The sequence below is a fragment of the Tasmannia lanceolata genome, unplaced genomic scaffold (genome assembly GCF_043159265.1).
Source record: "Tasmannia lanceolata isolate RefF3 unplaced genomic scaffold, GAP_Taslan_0.1 ptg000005l, whole genome shotgun sequence".
Taxonomy (NCBI): Eukaryota; Viridiplantae; Streptophyta; class Magnoliopsida; order Canellales; family Winteraceae; genus Tasmannia; species Tasmannia lanceolata.
In genome coordinates, this window is record NW_027518682.1 from 23,101,691 (window position 1) to 23,128,495 (window position 26,805).

General features: G+C 38.7%; 1 protein-coding gene across 2 annotated transcripts; it reads right to left on the reverse strand.

The window, feature by feature from the left end:
* Positions 1 to 1,781: 1,781 nt before the first annotated feature.
* Positions 1,782 to 26,145, reverse strand: RPT1A (regulatory particle triple-A 1A). Of its 2 annotated transcripts, none has more exons than XM_077380403.1 (10): positions 25,976 to 26,145; positions 24,854 to 24,935; positions 19,308 to 19,399; positions 19,140 to 19,217; positions 18,990 to 19,051; positions 16,433 to 16,577; positions 14,455 to 14,673; positions 14,137 to 14,318; positions 13,065 to 13,240; positions 1,782 to 2,154 (listed from the first exon to the last, which is right to left on the reverse strand). In XM_077380403.1, exons 1-10 carry the CDS (start codon positions 26,057 to 26,059, stop codon positions 1,997 to 1,999), a joined length of 1,278 nt encoding a protein of 425 aa, XP_077236518.1. In that variant the 5' UTR covers positions 26,060 to 26,145; the 3' UTR covers positions 1,782 to 1,996. The 2 variants fall into 2 exon arrangements, with proteins under 2 accessions (XP_077236518.1, XP_077236517.1); XM_077380402.1 differs by having other exon boundaries at positions 14,437 to 14,673.
* Between the last annotated feature and the right edge of the window lie 660 nt (positions 26,146 to 26,805).

The window sequence follows — 26,805 nt, forward strand, 5'->3', positions numbered from 1 at the left end:
AGGGATTCTCCACGTTGAAGAATGAAACTGGATTATGGAACGGTCATCCTTCCAATTGGAATCCAATCCCACTGATGAGCTCATAGCAAAAAGCCCAAAGGAAGAGAGAAAAACAGAAAGCTAGCGAAGAAGAGCACCCCCAACAAAAGAAAACGGAACTCCTCCATCATAGATAAACAGAACCCCCAAAGGTTTAGGAGTTTAGGAAAAGCTAGAGAATAAGAAAGTATAGCCAAAAGATGAAAAACCTCCTGAATCATAGTAAACATGGCTTCACCTGTGTATGGGGTCATGCTCTAGATAGTCCATACATTTTTTGTTTGTTTTTTGAATGGTAAAAGATCCGTTGATAGCTTTCTGGTGGGACCCATCCATTTTACACCAAACAAGTTTAGGATCATCCAATCTTCTCCATAGGATGATCCCCTTTAAAGAAATGACATTATAGAAGCCAACAATTGGTTTAGTTCATCCCAACAGTAGTAACATTCAAGTTGTTTTGGGGCAGAGACTAACTACCACCATCCTCTTTCGTTAAGAGCAGAGCCGCAACTGACAATCAGACAAAAACCAACTATGGATAAGCAATCCATGACAAAAACAATTAGGGCTGAGAGCTTATTCCGTATAAATCCTATCCTGCAATCAAACAGGCTCTTATTAAATGATGGTGAGTTTAGATGTGGCAAATTGCACAAGTCCCTAATAGTCCTCTCCATTGAATTAAATCACAATTCTGATAGTCCTTTCAATTTCTTTTCGGGTGGGATAAAACCCGATTGGTAGGAACTGGTCAAACATTCGACCACCTCATCTCACGTGTTGAGATTTCCTGGCACATCCTTGTGTATTATTTCCTTTCAACTGTTAAAAAGGTATATATTCAATAGAGTGGGCGCACATCCTTGTGTATTGAGGAAGGTGGGTGCGAATGTGAGTGGATCAGTGCTCTATTCAATAGAGTGGGTGCAGGTGCGAGTGCGAGCCTTCAATCTGTTTGCCGAACTGTACCATACTTGTGTTACTAGGTTATAGTAACCGAACTACATCAATTGGAATGCCCCCGAGTTTATTGTGGCTCTAATTTTCACTCTGATAAATGATATTTTCACACCCTTGATTTAACAATGACACTACGCACTTAGTCTTTTTCTAAGTAGCTTTGAATGATTTTAATAATTTGCAAAATGCCCAATTTTAAAAGAGGAATATGAAGTAAAAAGTAGAGTGGCATTATTGAAACAAAGGTGTGGGAATATTATATTCATTTCACACCCAATATGTTCATTCTCACTTGCAACATCCGGTTCGGTATACTGATGCAAGCAACTCAAGCCATAGCCTAGAAGTATTTAGAGAAATGGGTGATGAAACTTCATCGCTCAAATCTAACCCACCATTTCTCCAACACTGCATACCACCAGCAACAGCTGAGCCTCTTATGTTTCTGGGGCCTGACAGTGCAAGATGCACTGCTGTGACACTGGCAGCAACATTGAAAATTGCCGCACAAAAGCTGGAAAGCTCAGTAAAACCTCTCAGAAATCTTCCTCCCACCGTAACCAACAACGAGCCTTGTTGGCACAGCCCCTATGGCTAGAATGTCCCACATGCAGCATATAGCTTGAGCCCAAAGCAAGCTATGCGCGCACCTGGTCAGCGTCCAAACTCCTCCCCCACAAGCAGCAGCCTCTACCACAACCTCTACCGCTGGTTTCTTTATCTTGGGTTAGTGGGGGAATATCCCTAAAAGGTTATTTTGTTGTTTAAGAAAACACGACTTTTTAAAGAGATGGTGATCAACCCCCAGCATGAAATTTAGTAGTAATAATACAAGAAATCTGCAGCTTAAAATATGAAAATAAAACAAAATAACCTCCAAAGGATAAAGATCCTTTTAGCCTCGGGCAGGATAACAAAAAACATGACTTTATCACCCAAATACTGGACCGTGTCACATATAAAGCAACAAAGAAACAAAAGAAGGAAGCTTGGGCTAGTTGTAGACCATGTACTTGGGGGTTGCACTGAATTTCTGGTACCCTTTAATAACCTTATTGACAGCGTCAAGGAAATCTTTCTCAGTAACAGTCTTCCTCCGTGCTCTGATTGCATACATCCCTGCCTCGGTGCACACACTCCTTATGTCAGCCCCTGAATCAATTAATAACCAGTCCAAGATGTTAAACAAAGCCCTGTCTCTCAGCAAAAGTGAAAATAAAAAGCAAGCAGCTCACAATATGCTTCTTTAGTACACAACGAAATCACAACAAGTCTTTCATGGGTTAGGGGATAAGAACAATAAAGTTGAGGTCATGAGTCTGATCAAAGCATTGCCCCCATCGAGATGATAAAAGTATTATTATAATGGAGATGATGAAGTATTAAAATGGTTGCAGTACTTCCGGTCATGGTAATGTTAGCAGCAATTGGACACAAAATTTTACAGCAAACAAGACATCTGATGGAATACATAAAAATCTATAGGTCGCAGGGACACATTCATCTATTTACATGCACAAAAGCTTGCAAAAGTGTGCAAATACAGGTACAATGGGTTGGGCTGCTACTAGATTTAACATTCTTTTTTAGAGAACAGTAATGCTATTTATGGTAATCAGATTCAGAGTACATAGAATGTCAGTACAAAAGAAAAAGAGAGAGATGGGGCATCTCATAACAAATACACATACAAAAAAAGTCCATTTCTATGGCAGATTATAATGGATATTAGTCACCAACCAGCTATCTTGCTAAAGAATCCACCTTATCATTTGCCTATCGGGAATGACGTTTGCAGATTCACTTCTAGCACACACCTTATCCAGGATATCGAGAAGTAGCTTAAAGCCTTCGGGGGGGCATTTGTGTCGATCAAAGCAGCGGTTGTCAATCGGGTGTGAGGCATTTGTTTTGTTCAAAGCAGCGGTTGTCAACGGGGTGTGAGAAAGAGCGGGTGATGTGCAATACCCGAACCCGTGCACACACAAGTGTTATATTTAAAAGGGATGTCATTACCAATATTGGTCTTACTATAATTTATTAGGAATTGGGTGTCTTTATCAAAATTTAAGTTTATGATTATTTCTTTAAAATGAGTTTAATTATCAAAATAGCTGAAATCATTTAAATATTTATACGAGTAATCATTTAGGTGAAACCGACCTTATATTTAAGAGTAATGTTATTAAAAATAAATCAGTTTATCATATAATTAGTTTTCTAATAAATTCTCTATGGTCATGGTTATTTAAGTTCTACTTCTAATAGGATATGGAATGATTCACGTGGAGAATTTGGGTTGCAATTAATCGAGTTGCCACATGTTTGTTTTTTTTTTAACAAAAATGAAATGTTAGGCAAGGTTTTAAATTTCGGTTTCGATGTCGGTTTCGGCCACCACTGAAACCAAAATGAACTGAAATGTTTCAGTTTCGGGCCGAAATTTCGGCCAAAATCATATAAAAATATGATTTTGATTTTGTTTATTTTTTAATTTTGACCGAAAAGTCTAAAATTTTGGTGTCAATTTCGGCGATTTCAGTTGAAATTTAGGTTATTTCGGTGGAAATTTCATAAATTTTGGTGGAAATTCTAACATTTCGGTGTACATTTTTAAATTTTCGGTGGAAATTTTGTCCAAAAATGAAAATTCGGTGACATTACGGTGAAATTTTGGCGAAATGTTGTAAAGAAACGACTTCATGTGAATTTCGTTTCGGTTTGTGCCGAAACCGAAATATTTCGGCCGAAATTTAAAACCATAATGTTAGGTTATCTAAATAGGGTATTGATGGTTCACGTGGAGAATTTTGGGTTGCATTTAGTTGAGTTCCACACATTTGGGTTTCTTTGTATAAATGAAATAATTGATTGTTAAGTTAATTAAACTTGAATCCATAAATAAATATGTTTCCAATGTAAAAGGATGAAAGAGGATTTATCACTACAAACTCTAGCTTTGACGAGATAAGAAGAAGAAGAGAGAGAGAGGAGGAGGAGAAGGAGGAGGAGAGGTGGGAGGAAAGAGGAGCTTGAGGAAGATTTATTATCGGTAAATCAAAGCTAAGGATTTTGGGTTCCAATGTCCGAAGAATTGGGATTAAACCTCTCTTTAAAGAGTGGTTTAGATTTTTGTGAAAGCGCCGTTAAAATGATTGAATGATTGTCTGTAAGTGGTTATTGCTCTTATTTAGTTCTTTTTCTTCAGTATTTCTTATGCGTTTACAAATGAATTGTATGTAAGTATTTGTTCCGGATTGCTTCTTCATTTGAAATTATTGTTCACATAAAAGTTGTTTTATAATGTTCTCTCAAATAGCTTTCTTGTTACAATCATTGGATTTTATGTGCTTTATTCTAAATTAATGTAAAACCATGTTTTAATCGCTACGAGTCAAGCAAGCAAGTGTCACTGAATTTTTTGTTTTTTTTAAGTACTGAAAGCTATTGATTTTCGAACTAAAGGTTTATTGCACATTGACTACCGTTTGATTTCCAATATTATGTTTTAAGGGTTCTTAGTCGGACTGCAAAATGACCCCGTCAGTGCGGGTTAGTACGCTGACACATGATCATGTTAACTAGCCATATGGTATTGTTATTGAACTACTATTGAACCGTGCTCACCACTTTGTGGTGACCTATTGAGCTGGCCTTGTCACAGGTAGAGTGTGGCCGTAGTTCCAATGAATGCAGATTCCAATTGTTTTCTTTTCCCAAATGTGCGTTATTTATAAAACTCAGAGAAATGCCTTAATTGTTTATTTTGGATATCGAAACGTGCATGACTTCTGAAATTAACTAAACTGCCTTATTCATTGATTACTGAATAGCTTGCATATTTCTTACATTATGAAATGGATTCTTCAATGATTTCAGCATCAAATATTTATATTGTAGCATGCTTGTCTCGGCTAAATAAGGGTTATAGTTGCTTGTTGAGTTGTTAGCTCACTCTTTATATAACTGTTCTTTACAGATTATCAAGAGGTTTAGGATTGCCGCAGAATGGCGATTACACGTAGGAGTCCATTAGAGAAATAAAGAATTTGACAGTTGGAGTTAGTTTTTATTTACTTCGAGTGTTGAGAGGAATTTACTTATTTCATATGGGAAATATGTAAGACATTATTGTAAGTACTTGCCTTGTCACAGGTAGAGTGTGGCCGTAGTTCCAATGAATGCAGATTCCAATTGTTTTCTTTTCCCAAATGTGCGTTATTTATAAAACTCAGAGAAATGCCTTAATTGTTTATTTTGGATATCGAAACGTGCATGACTTCTGAAATTAACTAAACTGCCTTATTCATTGATTACTGAATAGCTTGCATATTTCTTACATTATGAAATGGATTCTTCAATGATTTCAGCATCAAATATTTATATTGTAGCATGCTTGTCTCGGCTAAATAAGGGTTATAGTTGCTTGTTGAGTTGTTAGCTCACTCTTTATATAACTGTTCTTTACAGATTATCAAGAGGTTTAGGATTGCCGCAGAATGGCGATTACACGTAGGAGTCCATTAGAGAAATAAAGAATTTGACAGTTGGAGTTAGTTTTTATTTACTTCGAGTGTTGAGAGGAATTTACTTATTTCATATGGGAAATATGTAAGACATTATTGTAAGTACTTGATGACCTTTTATTATATTAGATGTGGGTAACTTCATTAAATTCTTGGTATGGGATTTATAATTGTGTTTTGAAACCTTGCGTATTTGTGGTTCCACCATGGGCACGCGGTCGCAGTCACGTCCTCGTTTCCATGCTTCCGGGTCGGGGGCGTGACGTGATGTCATCTCTATAATCTCATACCACTCACACCAATTCCAGCCAGACCGGGGTTACCTCTTAAACTTCCGTCGAAGTTAAATTTAAGTGAGTTTAGTGGCGAGGAAATCCAAGTAATGTGACAGTTTTATTTGATCGGTCCATCACAATTTCGTTCCATTTTTTTAGGGTGTCAGCTATAGAGAACGACAAATGCAAGGTAAACTGAGAGATGAGAGGGAGATGAGAGAAGTTAGAAAGAAAGGCTGAAAGGAAACCAATAAAAACTCACATCAAAAGAGCGGTCAAGAATGGAGAACAGGGTGGCTGGAGATGCAGCGACTGTCATTTGTAAATCTTGGCTATCGGAAATTCAACGCCTGGTGCAAACCTAGACCTCTTATAAATGCCATATAGCAAGGAAAGGAGATGCTAGCTAAGCATGTAGTAAGATCGCACTGGGCTTGCAGTGGACGTTCGCATGTAAACTTTAGAGAGAGTTTTGCAAGAGGTGTTTTCCATACGAGAAATTTCATCGGTTGACAAACTTCTAGAGTTGCTTGAAGGCACGCACATCAGTTCTTCTGGAGCAGATAAGAGGGTTGGATATGGGAAACTACTGAGGTTTTTACTGTCAAATCCTTCTACAACTAATTGGTTCTTTGTCATGTGCTCCCAATTGAAGCAAAAGTACGGAATATCCAAACTCCACCTAGAGTATGTACTTTCGGTTGGGTGGCCCTCCGTGGGCAGGTTCAAACAGTGGATTTCCTGAGAGATCGCAATATGTTGATTGTTGACCATTGTTAATTATGCATCAAGGCCGGAGAATCAGTTGACCATATATTTATTCACTGCATAGTAGATAGAGAGGTAAGGGGTGGCATATTGTGTAGATTTGGGATAGATTGGGTGTTCCCATCGAATATTCAAGATTTATTTGAAGGTTGGTCGTTGACATCTTGGAAGAAAAAAATGAAAAGTCATGTGGTCGCTCTCTTTCCTTACTGTTTTGTGGGTATTATGGAAAGAAAGAAATGACAGGGTTTTCAGAGGGGTGGCAAAGTCTTCCTATTTTATGTTCTTAAAAGTTATAGCTTTGACCATTGCTTGGGCAAAAGCTCTTCCACTCTTCCGTTTCGTTTCGGCTTTTGAGTTATGGGAGGGATGGAGGGTGGAATGTAATAGTCAGGAGTATCGGCCCTTAATTATCCAGCAGTGGCAACCCCCTTCAAATTGGTTGCTGAAACTTAATTTCGATGGGCCAAGCGTGGGGAACACAGGATTTGCAGGCATAGGGGGTGTCCTAAGAGATACGAGGGGGGAGGTATCATGGGCTTTTTCAGGATTGAATGGGGTAGCGGATGCTAGCGAGGCAAAGGTCAAGGCTGCTCAAAAAGGAATTATTTCTGTGCATAGAAAAAGTTTAGACCAGTTGATAGTGGAGGGCGATTCTCTCAATGTGATAAGATGGCCTAAGGGTTCTCTTGTTCCTCTGTGGAGGTTTGCTCATTTGTTTGACGAGATTAGAGATAGAGTGGAAGGTTCCTCTGTTTCCTTTGTTCATGTCAGAAGATCTGCAAATGGGGTTGTAGATAGGCTAGCAAGGGAAGGAGTTAACAGACAGGAATTTCAAATGTTCAATTTCTTGCCTCCATAGGAGGTGTTTATTTGGGTGTATTTTTTTTAATTTTATCTTCTAATTGGTTGTAATCACTACTTGTTATGCGTGGACTTTCTCAGTCTTCCCTTTTTTATTAATGAAAGCTACTACGATTAAAAACAAAGGTGTTTTCCATACGAAAACTTGGTGACAAAGATCATTAAGGAGGCTGTCTTTCCTCCGCTTCTGGCAAAGGTTGGGCCTCAACCCTGGCCCATCGCCCCTTTGGCAAACTCTGTTATCGTCGAAGCTAATGCAGCATCTCAACGTTCCAGCATCATTTTGTCTACTTGGAAAGCTGGATCTAGGATACACTTGTGACCATAGACACGGCAGATTTAAAGCCCTCGAAGTAAGGGCATTAAGAGGGTGGATAAGCACTTGTTCTGACTGATTTTCTCCATGGAATCCGAAAATGATAGATTCCAGGAGGTGCAAAAAGATGTGATTACACTGGTCATTGGTAGGCTCATTAGATGGAACCCTTCCAATCTTTATCCAAGCAAGTCTGGATCAGATTCCAGGAACAGCTTTAGAAAACATGGAGACTGCTTGGGCAATGTGATGGCAAATCGATCCCAAATGGCTGGAAGCGGATGATCTAGAATTTGACAAGGTTAAAGATCTCGGTTAACACTAGGTTTCGCCATCCCAAAACATATTTGTTTAGTGGTGAATGAGCTGCAGCAGTTCATGGTGGAAATTGTGGTGGAATACGGTGAGACGCTTGGCAAAGAAATCAGGGATGGAACCCTCCTCAGCTGCAACGACTGGAAAGATGGAGATGACGATGGTGGCCGATGATCGTCGATCCACGGCTGGATGGAAGGAGGGAGATGAGATCTGCTGTTGATGAAGCACTTGAAAGATCCAACAATAGAGAGGTATCTTCGCCCTTTATGAAGGTGAATAGGCCGTGTTATCAAGGAATCCATGCCGATTAAGTAGCAGTTTTCCTTTTTCCCTGGCTCCTAAAAACTCATTTTCGAAGAATAATATAGCACGCACGACAGATGATGCTCTCTCATCGAAAGATGGCACTGTAAGAACCATCCAAGCAGGGGCGAGAGATGGCGCACTTGGCAATTAGAAGAACAATAAAGTGTTACAGCTACCAGGGCTGCATTGATTTCGCAGAATCACGCCAGTCCTGTTAAATTTCAAATTCAAAACCTCACATGAGCTGGCAGGGCGCTGGAGGAACTCAAGTGGGTTTTACCCAATGGTGAAGAAAAGGCGCGGGTTGAAACAACGGGCAGCGTACTATCTCATATTCAAAGGTCACCTTGCAGTTAGATATGGAATGCAACAAAAGGAGGTTGCAGCCTTGGGTTTGATGGATATCAACACAATCTCATTCGCCAAAAATCATTCAGCAGGCCCGGATGCGGACAATCCAAACACTTCTGTCTTTGATAGTTTCATCTAAGCCACACAGCAATATATTATCATTAGCGGCTGGTGTGGTGGTTTAAAAATATCAAGGGCAAGGACCTAATTGTGGCGGAATCTTCAGAATCACTGGAGGTTACAGCCTTGGGTTTGATGAATATCAACACTATCTCATTAGCCAAAAATCATTCAGCAGGCCCCCCGGATGAGGACAATCCAATCACTTCTGTCTTTGATAGTTTCCCGTCTTAGAGCAGGGAAATCTCCAACGGCAGGTAGGTCATTATGCATGCCTTCCTCTTGCTGCCAGGCGCCAACTTCAATAATGGTGTGCTGATATGCGAGGGGCCAGCTTCGCCTATAAGCTGCTATTCCAAGGTGGTTGAGAACGGGATGGCTGAGCAGATGCCGCAGCCAGCTTATGCGGAACACACCATGGTCTTTGTGCTGGTGACCCTCATATACCAGTACTTGGTAAATACGCTGAACTTTAGCTAAGACTTATGGAGCACCTTCTCTAATCTATTCGCCAATACTTTAGCTAAGACTTTATAAAGGCTTTCAACCAAACTAATTGGCCTAAAGTCACATAGTATCGGCTCCTTAAATCTTGGGAATGAGAGTTATGAAAGTGGTAAATGTGCACTTGTCCAAGACCAAACCCTCATAGAACCCTTTAAAGAAAGCAGCAATATCGAACTTGACTGAATCCTAGCAACATTGAAAAAAGGCTAAGCAGAACCTGTCCATCCCAGAAGCGTGGTCCTTGCTTAAGGGAAAAAGGCCCGCCCTGATTTCTTCTTTAACAAAAGGCTTCTCTCTAAAGCATTTCTATCCCGCTCTTCTATGGAACTAAAGATTAACCCCTCTGGCCTTGGACGTGTGCCTCCTCCGATGAGAAAAACAATTACTAGAATTTGACAATTTCCTTAATGATAGATTCCTTGTCCTCAGCCATTCCAAAAAAAAAAAAAAAAGATTCCTTGTCCTCATGTCTGATGCCATCCACCTAAATAGCATTTATCAATAATAGGATACTATAAGGTTGCCAAAGGAATGTCTAATCCAAGTAGTAAACCTAGGCACACAATGGGAAAGGAAGCTGTTGAACAACCCAAGACTTTAGCCAACCTTTGCAGCTGACTCGGATCCACATTTCACCCTAGTAAGGAGTTTTTCCCAAATTAACTTTCAACCGTGAAAACACTTAAAACCTATGATTTGTGGACACGGACACGAGTGTCACGTGTCGACACGGACACGGAGTGTCGGACACGGCAAACTCCCAAAATTTTGAAACAGGGACATGGATAAAATACAAAGTACATATAATCATGATTATAGATACGGATTCTTGTGTCAGGTTTCGACACGGATACGAGTTGTCTGACATGGCAACATCTAAAAATCTAGAAATAGTGACACATACATGCATATAAAATTACTGATTACTATCATAATTTGTAACAATATAAATATGGTATTCATTCAACAAACTAAAACTGTCTAAAGGAGTGTCGACACGTGTGGACATGCGCGTGTCGTGTCGGACACGGCCGGACACGTGCGTCGGCAATAAATTCAAAGTGTCGGCTAAATCATAGCTTAAAACCATCTCAAGATGATCTAAAGATTCTCAAATCTGTTCCTGAGATGCAAAAAAAAAAAAAAGACCGTGCCATATGCAAATTGGAGGTGAGATATGGCTCCCAAGCCTCTAATCCTAACCCTTTCAATTACGTCTGATTCCTTAGCTCTCACTAACACCCCTTAGCTCTCACTAACATCCTGCTTGAACGAATATTTGGTGGATTCAAATCTCGCTTCACTATATTTAAGGTTCAACCGTTGAAAGCTTACAAAACCTGAGTGAAGTTGATAATAACATGTTGCACTTTGCACAACTACTTGAGGAAGGAATACAGCAGTGATGAGTTTCAACCTGATGAGTCAGAGGAAGAAAGACCTTGAAATGTTCCAAGTGATGACAAAGAATTATGATTTCGAGGAGGGACTGCAAACTCAGACTCAACAACTTGAGTTAGGTGTTGCGAAGCGAGATAGAATGGCCATTAAGATGTGGACAGATTCAATTTATCACACAAATGGTCATTAGAAATGGTGTTTCATTGTTTGTCTCGTCTTTTCTTTCATGATGTGTTAAATATTATATGCTAACTTTTTAGTAATTCTATCTTAATGGTTCACCTAGATATAAATTGAAGAGTATGGATTGCTATTTTTTGCAATCCATATAATGTACATTTTAGGCCAAGTTACATTTTTTAGGTGCATGTAATGGAGTAAAAATACCTATTAGAGTAATATCTAAGTGTTTACTCACTAGTTGGGCCCACAACTTCAACGTCTGAAGCTCCTGCTGAAGTCCCTGTGCATCTCATAAAGGCCATGAAAGTCGCGTGTTTGCACATTCAAAGTCCAAACCACCAAGAGTCACGAACAATTTGCGAGAGTCCATTCAACTTTCAAAATCCCTCGCAACTGAAACCCTCGAAGTGTTAAATGTTAGTCCCTGGGACTCATTCCCCTCCCTGTACTTCGAAGTGCAAATGATGGACCAGTGTGAGGGTTCCTTTACACGAGGGCGGAGCCACGTTCCAAGCTACTCTTCTTGGGTGGGCGCATGAAGCTGCACTACAAGCTATAAACAAGTATTTTGGAAATCAATAAAAGAGTGAAAAGATACGGGTTTGTCTGTTAACATATTTCTTCCCCCTCTCATGAAGACCGTCTCAGATCGACGGAGATAACAACATGCAACTTCTTTGAGTAGTGGGCTTCAGAAGACGAGCCAAGTTCGTTGGGCCTATCATCTGGTTCAAGGCGGGCCAAGCCTATGGGACATTTGAGTCGCTTTACAGTTGCACTGGGAAATCTGGGTCATGATAGACGGATCACTTGAACCCAGAGAGACTTGATCTGTCTTTCTTTTCCCAGCCTCCAGGAAATCATTTATTCCGCTAGCTCCTTCTAGGGGAAGCCCAACAAGCATTTCATTTTTTTAATTTTTTTAATTTTTTTCATCATTCCAGCTTTTTAGAATTGTGCTACTAGCTCCTTCCATCATGTAAGCCTATCCCTATCCAATGCCTCCCTTTTCGAACCAGGAATTTAGAATTTTTAAATAGATTCTGCCAGTTGTCTCCCCCCGTGAATTGTAGTTGGGATGAGAGAATTGACGACTAGAGGTTAGATCAAATTGCCATATGAGAATTTGAATCTGCCAGTTGTCTCCCACATTGGAATGATAGTTGGGACAGAAGAATCAATTGCTGGAGATTATGTCACTAGAATAGGGAGGATAGGGGGAGACAAGGGTCTCAGATGATTTCTTCTGCCATATCTTCCAAAGGGAGCTCGATCAAGACCTCATATGTGCTCAAAGCATAAGTAATCAAGGAAGTTCCAAGTTCTAACACAAACCCAGAATTTCAACAATAGAATTATGATGTTTCTACATTTAACATCCTATAAAGGCAATAATAACTTCCTTTGTAAAATATGACCTGTGCCATCTATTTGTAATTTTAGGGAAAGATGACTGTTGCGATGAGTAGACCAGCATTTCCATCTATTACATAACGTTTGGATTCAAAAGTAGATTCTTTTTTAGATTCTTTTTTCTGAATGGTAACAGTACATTCATCCATAAAAGCTTCTTATAAAAAATGCCTAAACTATTCTAAATTCATGGGCCAGCCTAAAATATTCTAAATTCATGGGCCAAGTGGCACTACAATCTAATCCATGTAACATTCATTGTGTCATAGACACCAGTACTACAATATAATCCATGACTTCATACAATCACAGATCCCCAATCTCTGTATTCTGTATCTGCAAACTGTGAAATTATAGTTTTACACAAGCACTTATGCACATATAGACAATGGTGTGCTTGTGTCCAAGTGTTGGATATCAGACAATTAGAACAGGCAAAAGAAGAGTCTAAAGACTCACATTTTAATTACAGAAAAATAAAATACTTATGAATGTGATCAATATAGGTTCACAGTCCAAATAAGTCACAGGCAAACGAGAACACATTATTTTGTTTGAACCATTGGGTTTGTTTGCATGTGTGACCCAATTGTATTCTGTGCACCCAATTGTATTTTGTGTGCAATTGTGGGTAAACTTGCAATTGGATCTTTACTTTAGACAGCAGCATGGCGGAAAAGAACAAATGTGTTTGAACTTTGAAGCGTCACTTACCAGTGGAGTTGGGGCAGAGACGAGCGAGAAGCTCAAACCGGATATCTCTCTCACAGTTCATTGTTCGGGTGTGGATCTTGAATATCTGTGTCCTGCTCTCCAAATCAGGTAGACCAAACTCCACTTTACGGTCTAGCCGTCCAGGACGTAATAATGCTGGATCTAATGTGTCAGGTCTGCAAAAAATACAAGGACGGAGAGAAAACATAAGGTAAACGGCGTGAAATACAGCATTTATTTGTAAGACATCGTAGGATCAGAAACTTTAAAATTTACCACAGGAGTTGTCAAAAACTCTGATAAAGACTGGATAGAGAAAATTTGAAATTCCATTTTGTATTTCAAACTGAACTACAAAAAAATATTTTGAGCAGTGTATAGCCTTACAGAAAAGTCGGGAGTTCCTACTTGGTATGGTGTTTGGGATCACAAGAGGCCACACAGTAATTTTTTTCCAATTTGTAAGTTACGTTTTTTAATGGTCCAATCTGTTAGTAACTTTTGAAAATTGACTTCACTCTGAGGAAGGAAATAGATGGGCACTATAGTTTGTGAAGCATTAGTAACACATGCTCTTACCATTATGCCAACCACCTCTCTCTCTCTCTCTCTCGCTCTCTCTCCAATAATGGCAACCATCTCTACTACACAGAGAGACTCGATTCCTCTACCAAATATACAGCAACGGATCCTCTTGACCAAACCTTCTCTTCCACAGAACATTAAATCTAAATTTTAGAATAGAAAGGGTTCTATAGCCTACACTTCTTGCCGGGAATTTAACATAACTTTCTCAACTCCATACCAAGATCAAGACAATATGGTGAGAACTAAGATCAAGCAATAAAACAAAGCAGCAAGGTTTGAGCGTATAAAAAAAGCCAGGATCAAGTCTTCCAACTTTACTACATATTATCTACCAACATAGAAGCAAGTAAGAGGACATATTTGTTGCCATCATGTTTTTTAGCGTACAAAAACAAGCCAAGATTAAGTCTTCATACTTTACTATGTATTATCTACCAACATAGTAAGCGGACCTATGTATTATCTACCAACATAGTAAGCGGACCTATTTGTTGCCATCAAAACTTTGATGTTTCCCCGTGCATCAAAGCCGTCAAGCTGATTCACGATTTCAAGCATTGTACGCTGAACTTCATTGTCTCCACCTACACCATCATCAAAACGAGCACCACCTATTGCATCCACTTCATCAAAAAAGACGATGCAAGCCTTTTTGGAACGGGCCATCTACAGCAGATAAAAAGGTTCAGCTTAAGAACAACATTTCAAGGAGATAGCCAAAAAAACAGCCAAATATTAGAATAAAAATAACTGCAAGACGACTTTCTAAACAGATAGATGAAACCTGAAAAAGCTCACGAACCTGAAAAAGCTCACGAACCATCCGAGCCCCCTCTCCCACATATTTCTGAACAAGCTCACTTCCAATAACACGTATAAAGCAAGCATCAGTTCTGTTGGCTACAGCTCTCGCTAGGAGAGTTTTGCCTGTTCCTGGCGGACCATAGCAGAGCACCCCTTTAGGAGGATCAATCCCAAGCTTAACAAATTTTTCCGGGTGGAGCATAGGCAACTCTACAACCTGAATAAAGAAAATCATGTCATGGAAAAAGCAGGGGTATCATGGAGCAGCATCTATAAAGCATATAGTACTTCTAAGCCCATAAAATCTACAAAATGAAAAACAAAATCACCAATTTCAGCCTCAATATGTGGACATGGCCTCAAGCTATGATACCAATTTAAAAAACTTTAAACAGAAGTCAGGAAAAAAAGATAAATAGCACAATAGCTACTCCCAAGAGTTTACATATAGCACACTAATGGGGCACATGGGAACAGTTACATATTTGGGATCTCTATTTCAGCTTGTGGAAGCACCACTTCCTTTCTACTTAGGCCCTGTTCGTTTCAGATTGTGACAACCGATGGTGAGGGCCCCAACCAATAATTATCCCAAAATTAAACACAATTTTGGGCCAATAATTGGTTGGAGCCCTCACCATTGGTTCTCACAATCTGAAACGAACAGGGCCTAAGTATATTACGCTTTTATGAATGACATCAGATCTTGGGCAACAATATTTTGTCTTCATCCCAACATATATAAATCTTGCCATTCAAATCTCATTAGAAAAAAGAAAGTAAGACATGGTGAGAAAACTTTGGAGTAAAAGAACACTCTTGGGCCTGTTTGGTTACACGTAGTTGCCTTGTTGTAGAGCAGTGGTGAATTAGAACTCAAGTAGTCAACAAGTGTAGTAACAGTAAAGTAGTCTCCTCGTTGAGTAGTGGGGTAAGCAGTGTTTGGCTGTCAACTAAAGCAGTTTTCTGGTGTGGAGTGCCATTGCCAAAATAAAGGGGCAGTAGTAAGGGTGTTTGGGGGACAAAAGTCATGCCACATAGGCACAAAAGGCAGAGACAAGGCAAGTAGTCTCCTAGTAGTTTCAATCAAAACATGCAACCAAACATTACTAGAAGATGACACGGCACCCCAAAACCAACCAACAGACCTAGTAAACCCCAGAAATTGTGCAGCCAAACAGACCCTAAGAAAAGAATGTTGGAGACCGACAAATTAGATTGGAAAATTCTCTAGGAGACTGACATGCAAACAAGCCTAAGTATAAGATCAAAATGATACAGATAGTTCTGGAAATATAGAAACTCGGTACAGTCAATGGGATTCCAGAGAAGAGTATCAACACATCTAAATAGTATTTTAATGTATAAACTTAGAATTCAAGCATTTTTCATGAATTGGTAAAGACAGAAAACTAGAAACGTCTAGACTGACTCAAGAATAATGACTATGTTAACTTCGCTAGTCGCAACATTGCATCTTTCCCAGGGTGACAATAATAAGAAAGCTAGCTGACTCAATCTATGCCTTAAAAAATATATACAAAAACATCTCAAACCAAGATTAACTGAACATTGATACTCCATGACCCAGATACCTGCCTAGGACACCATAATAGTGCTGAGGTGATGTGCACAGATATATAAATGTAACAGCACAGAAGAAGAAAGAAACAAAAAAGGTGCACTGCCTAGATTCATTCATACACACACAGATGCGGGTGTGCATGTTAATCAAGTTTATGTTGCAACCTCGCCAATGTTTTTACCCTAGAAAGGAAAGAAGCGTCAATACAAAATGTTACTTCTATTAAAAAAAGGATGGCCCAGTGCACGAGGCTCCCACCATTGTGGGGTCTGGGGAGGGCTAGATGTACACAGCCTTACCCCTGCTTTGCAGAGAGGCTGTTTCCGTGACTCAAACCCGTGACCACCAGGTCACAAAATGTTACTTCTATATGAAAAAAAATTATACACACTTCTCGCATTTTTTCAATCTGCTCCTTGCATCCACCAACATCATTGTATGTAACATCTGGTTTTTCTTCTACCGTCATCATGGTAACACTGGGATCAATCTTTGGAGGCAAGGGAATCTGAATCTGATATTTATTCCGATCAACTCTGCAACAAAAAACACAATTATGTCAAAGAAAGCAAAAGATCCGTGGTAAAAGCAAATTCTAACTTGAACAAATAATTGAGAGAGAGCAATTTACGGTAAACATATATCATTTCAAGATTCTGCTAAAAGCTTCTTTAGTTTGCCAGTTATCTCAACTGAAAGTCATCAAATGGATAATACGATAGTTACATGACACATGTTGACAATAGCTTTCAGAAATCTTATTTGGTTATTTCTATCACTTACATCGACCACGTCATGCCTGTGGATCTGTATGAACTTGGTTTTCTTTTGATGGAAAAGAAATGGACATGTATCAATTAACTCATTTGGCTTTAGAAACCAAAGTTCATCTAACATTTTTTTTTACCAATTATCAGTTTCACAGAACACAATAGCTCAGATTTTTTTTTCTTTTGGATGGTAGCAACAATAGCTCAGATACGCCGCCACTGTCATCACAGTTATAAACATAAATACCATCATTTGGGAGGAAATGGTGAAAGTAGTGTCCCGTGGGCACGCCAACAATTGTAAGTACTTTCACAGCACAAGGCGCTGAAGATACAAGCTTCCAAATTGAAAATAGGGAGTAGCAATATACATCCTTCCCTCCCCCATACATCACACAACTTCCATTATTCTGAACTCAACTCAAGTAAACCTTTGTCCCAAACTAGTTGGGGTTGGCTAATGAATCCTTTAGAAAATTTACATGAAGAAGATGAACGGATCTACCCGGCTGAAATTGACTAAGTCTAATCCTGACACTAGTTGGGTCGTCTACATGGATCATTTTCTTCCATTCTCTCCTATCCAAGGTCATGTTCTCTGTTATGCTCCTAGCCATCAAGTCTTTCCTCAGTGTTTCTACCCAAGTTGTTTTCGGTCTCCCCCTACCTCTTTTTACTGCATCAACTTGGCATGAGTCACTTCTTCTCATTGGAGCATCCAAAGGCCTACGTTGGATATGCACAAACCATCTTAAGCAGTGCGCTCTCATCTTCTCCTCAATTGGTGCCACCCCTAACTTTTTACGGATGTATTCATTTTTAATTCTATCTAACCTTGTGTGGCCGCACATCCATCTAAACATTCACATCTCCGCTACACTCATTTTATACACATGCTGCTTCTTGGTGGCCCAACATTCTGAGCCATACAGCATAGCTGGTGGCCCAACATTTTATGCACATGCTGCTTCTTGGTGGCCCAACATTCTGAGTCATACAGCATGGCTGGCCTCACAGTTGTCTTATAAAACTTTCCCTTCAACTTGGTAGGTATTTTACGGTCGCACAGAACTCCTGAAGCATGCTTCCACTTCAACCAACCTGCTCTTATTATGTGGTTAACATCCTCTTCAATCTCTCCTTCCTTATGTAGGGTTGAACCAAGATAGAGAAAGAAATCACTCTTAGGTACCTCCTGTCCATTCATATTTACTACATCCTGGCCCCACCTCCTTACATTACTAAAGTTGCACTCCATATACTCTATCTCTCTATCTTAGGGTCCTGCTCAGTCTAAAACCTTTGGATTCCAAAGTAGTTCTCCATAACTACAACTTAGCATTATTAAAAGAAAAAAATTATCCTTTACAGGGCCTACTTGGGTACGCGGATTTTAGAATCTTGGATGTCCTCAAAATCCTGGATGGGAGACGAGAGAAGGAGATCATCTGTTATTTTCTAATTTCTCGCAGCGAGAGAGTAGGAGACCATCCCGTGTTTCCAGGTGTTAGAAATCTTAGGAGGGGGGGATTCTAAAGCCTGGATTTCTTACTTAAAATCTAGGATAAAGGATTGTAAAATCTAAAATTTTACACTGATTTCAAACTAAAACTTGGATTCTAAAATCCATGTATCCAAACAGCCCCTACTAGTCAAAAATCTTCTACTTTCTATTATTCACAATCTTCATTTGCTTCCAACACAATTACTTAGGCATCTTTTGCCTTTTAAAAGCTCTCTTATCCATTAGTGCTAAAGATTCCAATTAGCATACAATTTTTTGAGACACTAGGAAATCCAGCCCCTCGAAAAACAATCCTAATTTATCAAACTTTGTAATACTCAAGACTCCCAACGGTACAACTCCAGAGAGAAAATAATCAAGAGTTCTTCTAAATAAAAACATTGATTGTATACATGCTCATAATTGATATTATAATTATGAATATTAAAATCTAAGAAAAAAGATCTTGATGATTAAACAATAAAAAAGAAACAAAAAAAGATCATGCAAGTAAATGTGGTCTCAAAGAAAAAATAATGCTCAAACAAGGGTGAGAAAAAAAAATTTCTCGCCAATGTCTTTCTGTTTTGTATCCCACTAAACAATTGTTCGAGAAAAATCACACAATAACTTTTAAAGTAGAATAGAAAAAAAAGAAGAGAGAGAATCCTTACCCAACGCGCATGCCTTCTTCAATATCTGTAGGGGAAACTTTATCACCCAATCCAACAACAAACTGCAGTTACCAAGAAGAACTTAGACCCAACAGTTGTATAACATGTTTCTTAAAATAGCTCCAACCATAGGAAAAAAAGGAATTATACCTTTGCAATTTGTTTAACATTTATCACGTACTTAGCATCTTCAGAGTTTTGATTGATAATCTTAGTGCATCGTGCAACCTACCAAAACCAATCACGGTTTCAGAACATAATGGTATGCAAGTTACAACAACAGCATTCAGTTCATTGAGAGTATTCAAAAAGATAAACCTGAAGAGGTTGCTCCTCCTGCATCATTTGCTTATCAGAAACAAGATCCCACTGGCTAGGAGCAGCTAAACCAGTGTCAGATTCTTTAATTCCTGTTGTTTAACGAAAATCAAGGCAGGCTTTTCAGGAGGTGCGGATGCAGATACGAATTCAAGAGGATGATTATACAAGTGCAAATTCATTAGAGTCAGATGCAGAGAAGAAAGCCCTGAATGATGCGTATTTCATTTTTCTATGACATCTTTTTCAGATGCCATGTATTTAGTGATGGACCTTTTCTTAAGCATCACATTTCGAAGCCCCAAATCCCACTTAGGGTAAAAGATTTGATCAGAAAAAAAAAAACGGTCCAGATCTCTTGCGTGGATGATTTAGAAGATACAAAACCAAAAATAGTAGTATTTGCTAGCAACAACATAATGGTTGATGGATGGCGGGGAAATGAAAGATTACACTATTGACTAGTTACAGAAAAGGAGTTGCAAATTCCAAATCATTGTTATACATGCAAGGTCGCCAAAGAATCTTGCAACCAGCTCTTTATTCATTCCTCGAATCTTAGGAAATTGTGAATTGAGATTGTTTGGCAGTTTGGCATGATTTGGGTGTTTCATCTCTTTTGGAGGAGTGGTCTTGCAGAGATTTAACTAAGAAAGGCCATATTCTTTGATGGATAGCTCCATTTGCGGTTGCATGGTTGTTTGGAAAGAAAGGAACCATAGGGTGTGACACGGATAGAAAGCCAAAAGAGAATAGAAAGGTCAATTGGACTCCCACAAACCCTCACATCATAGAGTTCAATTTTGATGGCTCTTCTTTGGGGAGCTCCAGACGGGTGAGGTGGTTGGTGTATTTCGAATTCATTTAGGGTAGGCTGGGATGATATTGTCAGGGGCTGATTGGACTTACAGATATACATGAAGCAGAGGCATGTGCCCTTCTTATTGGCCTTCAAAATACTGTCAGCAATCTTGGAGGGTGCTTCCAGACGCAAGATGGCAACAACTATGCTTGCTTGGGCATAGGCACCATAGTTCAGGTCCGTAATGGTTGCCAGACACCATCGATAAGATCATTGACCATTGCAGAGAAAAGATTTTTCTTTTTTGCATATTCATAGGAGTGCTAATATGTTGCAGAAGTTCTAGACAAAATAGTTTTGATACTGACTTCTGTTTGCAGGCAAACTCTGCTCCCTTTATAATATCCCTTTATTTGTAATAAAAATTTATCCACAATTATTTCAGGAAAAACAATTTAAGCATATTTGGAAAAAAGCACCAGAGACTCTAATCTAAATCTTCCTAAAGATAACAAGACCACTAATTATATTTTTGAGAAGTTCAGTCATGAAAACCCTTTTTTGGAAGGATAACTTTATTGCTAAAAGTTTGTAGATTGGATGCTAGAGAAGTTTTTGGATGAAGATGAAGAGTGGGGGTTTTGGTTGGGCATAATCAGGGAAAAGACTCCCCTCTATTGATTGTAGGCATCGAGAAGAGGATCCAAAATTTCTTTTGCTAATTCTTCTTGTCCCAGGGTTCGCCCTGGCAAATTTTTTCTTGATTTTATGTAATGCTGGTTGGGACTCCTTGTCCCCAATGTATTCATCATATTATCAATGAAATCTTGTCGCTTTTCAAAAAAAAAACTTTATTGGAAAAACATAAATAAATTACATTGATACATTATTGGGCAAGGATCCCCCAACATACAATCTATCTCTACCCACTGCATCCTTTGTCAACATGTCTGGTCATGGAAACTATTCCCAAGGATACTTCATACAGTTGTATACCTCAATTGTTCTTCTTAGGAATCCTATCTCTTAGAATTATGTGAAAAAATCCATATAACTGGATGAGATAAAGCATACAAAAGAATGCATAAAAAACCATGTGGCCGATGTATCAACAACATGATGGATTAATATGATTAAAATTGGTTCTTAAATTCTTAAACTATTAAAATGATCACTAATTATATTATTCAACGACATATATGCTACCCAAAGTTACTAACATATGCCAAGATATTTAGGTAATTCTCAGTTTGGTTGTGCCAAAAAGCTCTGTTGTTAAAATCTTACGATTTACAATTGGAATCTTATGATTCAAATTGATTCGTGGGTTGAACGATTCAAACCGGACGGAGAATCTTTTCTCTTAAAAATCTTATGATTCAAGTACGATTTGACTTTGAATCATGCGATTTTTACGATTCTTTTTACGATATTTCGATTCTGGATTTTGAGAACTGATTGTGATTTCCAAATGAAAATCATTTCAAAATGCTTTGTTTATTTTTTTGAAAGTTGACGTATTTCATTAATATTGAGAAGGCATTCGGGACCAGAAGTCCCAACCTGCTTTACAAAGTATTAGAGCAAAGGCACGGGCATACCCGAAACCAAGTTGAAGGAACAAAAGGCAGAGACAAGTGCAATATCCAAGATTATTCCTTCCATCCTTAGATCAGCTTGAATTGGGTTTACAGGAAGGAGACTATTTCAATTTCTTCCCTTTGGCTCCAACCTTAGCTAAGCTATCCACTACCTCATTCGCCAATCGCCTTCGGTGTTCAATCCTCGGATCAAGAATTCTTATCAGATCCAATATTTCCGCAACTAGTTCCTGCAATCTCCAGGGTCCCTTAGAGAAACCAGAAGCCCAGGCTACAGCATTAGTAGAGTCCCCTTCGACAATTAGGGGTCGTTGGTTGTTCCAAAATGTTTTGTTTATTGCTTACATTTCTTTGTATGATGATTATTATAGATTTGAGTATGTGCTTTGTTTACTAATATAGTTTGTGCTTTGTTTAGTAATTTATTGTGCGATGAATATGGTTTGTGCTTCGGATAATCATGGAATTTTATATTTAATTTAAAAGTTTCAAATGGAAAATAGATAATTACTCATTTTATTCTTATTCTTTACCTTTTTATATTTTGTAATATTTTTTCTCATTTATATATGAGAAAAGGGTTTCTGCGCTCGAGCCCAGAAACAGGGGGGGCACATTTTTTGGTGGCATCCAAAGCATTCATTTGATGGGGCCCTTTCATGGATAGGGTGTCCACCAAAAATCAGCTCCATTGGATCACCTTACGGTGTCCATTTGTGGGCCCAAAAAATGTGCAATTAGTGGACAAACAGTATCTGTCCATTTTTGGCCCAACAAATGGACACCCTATGGTGATCCAATGGAGCTGATTTTTGGTAGGCACCCCATCCATGATGGGGCCTTCCAAATGAATGCTTAGGATCACCCCCCCCCCTGTTTTTGGGCTCGAGCGCAGATAGCAGAAACCCTTTTCTCTCTCTCTCTCTCTCTCTCTCTCTCTCTCTCTCTCTCTCTCTCTCTCTCTCTCTCTCTCTCTCTATATATATATATATATATATATATATATATATATATGAGTTAAGTGAAGCTACACATACGTGTAGCTAACTTAGCTACACCAACAGCTTAAAATACAGTGGGCCCACATTGTTTGGGAGATCCAAACCATTCATTTGATAGACCCTCACATTGATAGGGTGTGCCCAAAAAATCAGCTCCATAGGATCATCCCCACCCTTCAAACTGTGGAGGCAAAAATGGACAGATTTGTGAAGGTTTTTACGCGTCCATTTTTGCCTCCACAAATCGTAGGGTTGGGATGATCCTATAGAGCTGATTTTTTGGGCACACCCTATCTATATGAGGGCCCATCAAATGAATGGTTTGCATCACCTAAACAATGTGGGGCCCACTGTATTTTAAGCCGTTGGTGTAGCTAAGTTAGCTACACGTATGTGTAGCTACACTTCTCTCTCTCTCTCTCTCTCTCTCTCTCTCTCTCTCTCTCTCTCTCTCTCTCTCTCTCTCTCTCTATATATATATATATATATATATATATATATATATATATATATATATATATATATCTGAAAAAATCTTACGATTTACAATTCGAACCCTGTTACGATTTACTATTCGATTCCGATTTTCAGAACCTTGCCAACAAGTACATGACAAGGCTCATACTTATTTGAGGCAAGAGCAGAACTTTCTGGGTTTAACATTTGAATTGAGTCTGGGTTCTCTAACCTAAAGCAAGAATATTTCTTCCTAGATCACAATATCAGTAAAAATGCCTCCATCATTTGAATTGATTTTTTTTTAATGATCGCCAATTGTGTTGCTAAAAAAAGACCGAGATTGTCAAATTACAAAGGAAGGGGAGCAACAAGACAAAAAAAATAAAGATCTACAAAAAATATTCAACGGGGAGGGAAGGAATCGAATAATGCCAATGCCTCTTTCGACACTCATCTCTCGCAAGTCTATCGGCCACCTCGGCGACAGGTGAACATGCTTAAACTGAATAGATAACGGCTTCATCCAATCAAACATTTCATCAAAAAATATGTCAAATCTCCACGGGTGATTTTGTGAGCCATTAAGCCATTTAATAACATTCAGAAAGTCCTCTTCTGGAGTAACATTGTCTACACAATTCACAGCCAAGAGTTTTAAGCCCTGGTGAGCTGTGGGAACCTTGGCCTCTGAAGCATCAGCCTCCCCAATAGGGCCGCGAAGGCCCAAACTACATCCCCTGGTCATTACTTAAACCCGCCAATACCGGCCGGACCCGGATTACCCAAACTTGATTACACATTTTGCTTCAATTATACACTCCAACAAGCCTCTCTCCATCCTTCCCGTAAGTCATAAGCAGATACAAAAGTAAATGATGGGAGGGATCTTACCCAAGCAATCGTGTGGGCAATCGTTTTAACGGATAAGTATGCTGGACCTCTAGAATACCCTTTAAATACTCTCGCATTTTTTTCCTTCCAAAGAACCCAAATTGTAGCTAGTAAGGAAACATTCCACAAAAAAAATTTCTTTTTTCTTCCATGGGGCAACCGACCTACCATGGATGAGATCAATAAGATCTTCAAGGAAAACCCAATGAATACCAAACCGACTATGAAGCTTGTCCCAAACCTCCCTAGCCACTTTACAATGAAGGAGAAGAGCTGGCCACTTTACAATTAATTGATTTTAAAACCCTAAAATCTAGAAATGACTGAACTCCAAGATAAAAATAACCCCAAATGGAAAAGGGAAAAAAAGCTTTATATTCTTAATAATAGGTTCCTGTTTTTCATGGTAAAACAGGAGCTAGAATCTAATCTGTTACAAACAAGTTTTTTTTCCTTATGGCCCGCTCAGCCCTTTCCATATCTTTCCCCCCACTGTTTATTAGCATTTCATATACCTATTAAAAAAGAAGCAAGTCTGCAACAACCAGACCAAGCCTCAACATCACACCCATTACTGAAATACTGTATTAATTTTAATAAATATGCCGCAATCATATTTAAAGGAAAAAAAATTAAGTGTTATCATCTGCATGATATTGAGGGCCTTCGTTTATCAAATGCATTATTCGATCAAGAACTGGATACAAATTGATTTTCCATTTTCCTTTTGCATACTTCGAAGTCATTATTTCATAAAAGTTCATGCCAAAAGAAAAAATTAACAAAACATACCACATAGATCATTGACCTTTTTGGCCATTTCCTTAATTTCCTTTTCTACTTTCTTTATGCTGGTAGAGTAAGGACCCAGACCCTGTCATAAGAAAATACCAAAATGATTATGTGCAAACTCTGAAGTACTGTAAATACCGAAATTCTTACCCACATAACCACAAAGGAGAGTGAGCAACATTAGTGTAATATCAAGCGTGTCCAAACACACCCTAAGCTAAGTCAAAGTCATCCAAACACACCCTAAGCTAGGTCAAAGTAATCCACGCGGAAAAAGAAAAAGCAACAAACCAAAACCCTACCCTATCTCTGCAGATTTGACTTGCAAACTGAGGCAAGACCCACGACAAAAAGAAGAAAGAGAAAAAAAGTGAAAAATCCAATGGCTTTGACAACAAGAAAAAGAAACTAAATTCCAGGGCTGAAAAACAGCCAAAAGGAGAAAAAAAAATGAAACTCTAACTCAGAAAGGACATTGAGAACAAAGTTGCAAGGAATCGTACAATCTAAGAACAGATCTAAAAGTAACTATCATAAAAAAATCAGATAATCCAATGCAAGAAAACGATGCAACAATTTTAGCTCAATAACATCTTACAAAGAAAGATAACAATCTAGATTAAAAATTAATATCATCAAAGATGAAGAACAATTAAATACAGGGATTTTAGTACTATGAAAGGGCATCGGCAGAAGAACACATAATTATAGTTATTTCTAATCTGAAAGGGCATCGAGAGCATAATAACAGAAGATCTGACAATCTGAATATACATATGGCCGGGGGGGTTAAGAAAATTAAAACCTAAACCCATAATAAATATGTAGATAAATAAATGGAGAGAAGTTAATGATAGAAACAGTCCAAAAGGACAGCGAGAAGAAAACTATAGAAAATAAAATAAAGTAAAGAGGGAGGTATATAAAGAGAGAACCCTAACCCCAAATCGACAAGAATGTGAGAATAAAGAGAGATTCACACAAATAATCCACAGCCGCTAAGGAAGAGATTAATATAGTAGGCGAATGAGAAACACGAAATCAACGTTAATAGGAAATGGAAACTTCGAAACCCTAGGAAAAAAAAAAGAGCAGGATGGAGATTAGGGTTGGGAAACGTACGTAAGTCTTGAGGAGCGCGATGTCGTCTTCATCGAGAGGACGTGGGTTCTTCTCGTTCATCTCTTCTTCGGCCTCCGGCGCCATCAGTTCTTAGGAGGAGGAGGAGGAGGAGGAGGAGAATAGGGCTTTCTTGGATGCAAAGCTACTAATGCTATTGCTGAGAGAGAGACTAAAAATAAAAAAGTCATATGCGTACGCCCGTTATTATTATTATTATTATATAGAGCCAGTTGATAATTGCACCCTATCTTTTGATAGAAACACCCCTTCCTCTGCCTGCCAGAGGAGGAATGTTCATAGTATGTCCTACCTTTGATTGATCAAACTGTCAATCTGAGAGGGCGATCTCCAGTGTGGACCCACCTATCTATCTAGTATCTACTACAATATAGCTAGAGAAAAATAAGGAAGTTTTTCTTTTTCCTCTCTATTTTTCTCCCATCTTCTCTCTTATGTTTTTACCATTCAGCCCCTCAAAAATTTACACTACAATATAGCTAGAGAAAAATAAGGAAGTTTTTCTTTTTCCTCTCGATTTTTCTCTTTTCTTCTCTCTATTCTGTTTTTACCATTCAGCCCCTCAAAAATTTACATTTATAAGGTTTTTAATGATCCTAGCCTATCTATGGCATAAAAAATCCACCGGCTAAAGGCCAAAATACGCATGTATGTGTCTCTTTTTTTTTGGTATTTTGATCTGTTCAAATGTCTCTTTTAAACTTCCTTTCATATGACTTAGAATTGTAAAGACGTTCAAAATGAGACCTTATTTTTTTCTTCAAGATCACAGAAGAACCCACAACCTAGACATCAAAATCTATGTATCTGTT